The sequence below is a fragment of the Corvus brachyrhynchos genome, unplaced genomic scaffold (genome assembly GCF_000691975.1).
Source record: "Corvus brachyrhynchos isolate BGI_N302 unplaced genomic scaffold, ASM69197v1 scaffold114, whole genome shotgun sequence".
In the NCBI taxonomy this organism is placed as follows: Eukaryota; Metazoa; Chordata; class Aves; order Passeriformes; family Corvidae; genus Corvus; species Corvus brachyrhynchos.
The window spans coordinates 2,791,225-2,794,931 of record NW_008238337.1 but is presented as its reverse complement, the minus strand read 5'-3'; the positions used below and the strand labels follow the sequence as shown (position 1 = coordinate 2,794,931).

General features: G+C 50.8%; 1 protein-coding gene across 2 annotated transcripts in view; it reads right to left on the bottom strand.

The window, feature by feature from the left end:
• Nucleotides 1-434: 434 nt before the first annotated feature.
• Nucleotides 435-3,707, bottom strand: part of ABCB9 (ATP binding cassette subfamily B member 9) — a 13,224-nt gene continuing 9,951 nt past the window's right edge. For both annotated transcript variants that reach the window (XM_008634035.2, XM_017734782.1), the window contains 3 exons: nucleotides 3,473-3,632; nucleotides 3,244-3,380; nucleotides 435-2,148 (listed from right to left, as the gene is read on the bottom strand). In XM_008634035.2, coding sequence (XP_008632257.1) covers nucleotides 1,828-2,148; nucleotides 3,244-3,380; nucleotides 3,473-3,632 — 618 coding nt within the window. In that variant the 3' untranslated portion in view covers nucleotides 435-1,827. The remainder of the gene's footprint in view (nucleotides 2,149-3,243; nucleotides 3,381-3,472; nucleotides 3,633-3,707) is intronic.

Below are 3,707 nucleotides of genomic sequence, written 5' to 3'. Positions count from 1 at the left end.
CATCAAGCAGGAACTCCTGGCCATTTACTGAAGGGGTGCTTGAGGAGTTCAGAGTGCCACACAGGTTCCCTAAGTGGAGGGAGGAAAAACAAAAAGAGATCTCGTTCTTCTTCTGAGGCACAGATTGTTATATCACAAAAGCCAGCAGCTGAAAAGATTCCAGTCAGGAAGCACCGTGCCTTGAGAACGGGTTAGACTGCCTGTCCTTCCCTGGGAGACTGACACCCAAAGGGATGTGGGATGAAAATGAGTTATCCCGACTGCTGGGCTCACAGCTATTATCAGATGCTGAAGTGTTTTACATACCTCCTTCTCTGTGGGTTCCTCTTGTCATTCCCCAGAACACGTGCAAGAGCAGCTGCACTCAGCTGTGGTGTCAGATGAACGTTACCTTGAAAACCCGGAATGCAAAGAACACCCCCAACCAGAGCAGCTCGACGTTGAGTGGCAGAGGTAGTATTTTATTTTTTTGAGCATCCCTCCTCAAGGACACTAAATTTAGAGTTTGTAAAACATCACTAAATGAAAACAAAACATTGCCAATAACAAAAATGCAAACCTGCTGAAAAGGAAAATGCAGCAGCATTCAAGTATCAGAAAACATGAGAGCTAAAGTGCTTGAGAGAATTTCTTAACTATGCAGAGTCTGAAGTCAGTGTTCCCCTAGAAATGCTATTTTTAAAACAGCACCTGCCTGGCTGCATAGGATTTTTTGCCAATCTATAGCAGGATAATGCTACTAAGCCAGAGCCATTACCCCAAAGGGCTAGGAGCAACACATTTCTTTCTATCCCTCATACTAAAATAAATTATATTCAAAGAAACACATTATAAAGTTCAGGCAGCTGAAGTTGGACTTCAAGGAATGTGACTGTACGGATTTCCCATGCAGTGAAGTCACTAGCGTGGCCTGAAGCTGAACAAAGCTTTGGTGGGATTTATAAAGTGCTGTCTTTTAGTGTTTTATGCCTGTCTTTAGTAGTGTTTTTTTCACACCAGCACCGGGGTTGTGAGTTAAAAAAAATTCTGAAGTAACAGACTAATTCTCAGTGGATGCTGGAGCCAGACAGACATTGCACAGTGCACACAAGTAACGTTAAAAAACTACAAACCAATCAAAAAAAAGACAACCCCAAGCCCCAAATTCTAACCCAATTATGGTAAAACATTTCATCCTTAAAAACAAACACCCACCAAGCACCAAGAGAAAATCAGAAAGTAACATCTGCCTCCTGGTCCCCTGGCTTGTCCCAGCAAGGATGGATACTACATGATACAAGCTCAGCAGCAATGGTTGGGAGCCTGAGCCTGCAGGCACTCAGTGCAAAACTCTCCCGGCATTCAGCTCCATGGGAGTGATCCAGTTTTTGCCAAAGCCAAACAGGCTTCAGCCAACTTTGGATTAGCCCCATAGATTGACAGAGGGAGCAGGACCTTGTTTCACCGTTTTTCTATCCAGCCACAAAAGCCACCCCCTGAAATTCCTGGAGGGGTTTTCAACCTTCCCCTCCACGCATGCATTTAACATCCATTACAGTTAATAGCAGTTACACATGCAGATCAATGGGAGAAAAGTCCCAGTCGAGAGGAGTTACTGGTAGTAAGAAAAGAAACCCAGTAGAAATGCTGAGAATTGCTAAAGACCCAGCTCCCTCGGGTAAATCCCTGTTTTGCCAGCTGGCAGGTCCCCGCCAGCCCGTCCTGCAGGAAGCTCTATGGTGTGTGTTTGGGTGTGCACGGGTGTGTGACGGGGCGAGCCAGCGGTGCCGTTCTGCCACCTCCGGCCCAGCGTCCCAGGGAGCGTCCGAGCGCCGGCCGCGGCCGCCCTCACTTGGGAGCCGCGTTGTTGTAATCGTCCTGTGCCGCGGCCGGCAGGGAATGGTCTATCCTGAACTCCTCCTCCAGCCCGCCGGGCGCCTTCGCAGGCTGGACACTGTCCGTGCCGCCCCCCTCCAGCCCCAGGATCTGTCTCTGCACCAGCTTGGAATAAAGGCCTCCTTCTTCCATCAGCTCCTTGTGCGAGCCCTGCTGCACCACGCGGCCCTTGTCCAGCACAATGATGTTGTGTGCCCTCTCCACAGTGCTCAGCCTGTGAGCTATGACAAGCACCGTGTGGTTCTGCAAGTCGCCGTAAATCGCCTGCTGAATCTGCGGGGAGAAAAGGCGTTAGCGCCCGGGCACTGGGAGAACAGCAGCTTTGTGGTCAGTGTCCAGAAACCTCTGGACTGGAGATCTGTTCTCCTCTGGCTCCCTGCAGCACTACCAGCACCAGCATGTCCGGCCCAGCTCCCGGCTGCAGCCCAAACACCATCTCAGTCCAGCCAGGTGAGGTATGAACACAGGTCTGATCCTACAAGCTGGGGACTTGTTACAGCTGGGCCCCAAATTTGGAGGCCATGTGGTGCTGGCAGAGACTGCAGCAAGCCGATACCTGGTGAATGCAGCTGCACAGAAAAGCAGCATTCTTTCCTGAGTGTATCCAGTCAAGGCAAGAGAGGCTTTTTTTCAATCAAGAGACAATAGCACTGACGTCTAAAGGCAGGCAGGTGGCCATCAAGCACATGTCACATTGACACCCCTGGGTAGCCAAAACCAGCCCTGGGCTGGCATCAGGTACCACACACGTGGCTGAGGACCTATGAGGCAGCAAGCTGCTCCAAGGTCAGACACTTGTGCTGCCCCAGCAGGATTTGTCCTCTGGGATTGGAGGCACATCCTCAAACCCCAGCCTTGAACAGGCTTTCCCTCATGTCATTGCATCAGTGAGGTCAAACTGCTGCTGGAAGAGCTGTTTGGTCATCACATCCCAGACAGATAAACCAGTTCACAGGATGCTCAAGGGTTTTCCTGCAAGTGTGGCTTCCTTGGTGCCTCGGCTGGGATTTGAGCTCAGGCAGTCCAACTCTCCTTGCTGCAGATCATTTTATAGGGTCTTCCTCTGTATCCTGTCCTAAAAGGCTACACAGAGTCTCTGAATGCCAATTAACACTTTCCACATTGAAAAAATCAGCAAAGATCCCTACCTCATCAGGTTTGTCAGGCATTGGCTGCTGTGAATGTGGAATTTTTCCTTTCCTGGTGGCTACAAGAGCATTGGAAGCAAATTCCTGCTACGGAATTGGCAGCTTACTCCACCCTCTGAGTGCACCATGTCAAGACTAAGCTTGCCCACAGGCTGGAAACTGAAGCTACAGTCTGTCCTCCAAACCCTCTCTGGCCCAAACACCCAAGTGAGCCTCTCACCGCGTGCTCGCTCTCTGCATCCAGCGCGCTCGTGGCTTCATCCAGGATGAGGATGGGAGGGGTTCGGATCAAGGCCCTGGCAATCGCCACTCTCTGCTTCTGGCCACCTGACAGCTGAGCTCCTTTTTCACCTGCCTCTGTTGGGTGAAGGGAGAGAGAAAGGAGTCAAAATACAAATCAAGAGCTGCCACAGAAGTCCAGCTGCCAGGCCCTGCAGAGGGGTGGGTACCTGTGTGGTAGCCGTCTTGTAGCTCAGTGATGAAGCTGTGGGCGTTGGCCTTCTGGGCAGCCTGAACCACTGACTCGAAGGAGGCTGAAGTTAAGCCATAAGAAATATTATCTGCAATAGAGCGGGCAAACAGCACGGGCTCTTGGCTCACCAGGGAGATCTGCAGGAAGCAAGGGAGAGCTGTGGTCAGGAGCAGAAGATGCACTGCACGGCATATCGGATCATCGGTATTTGT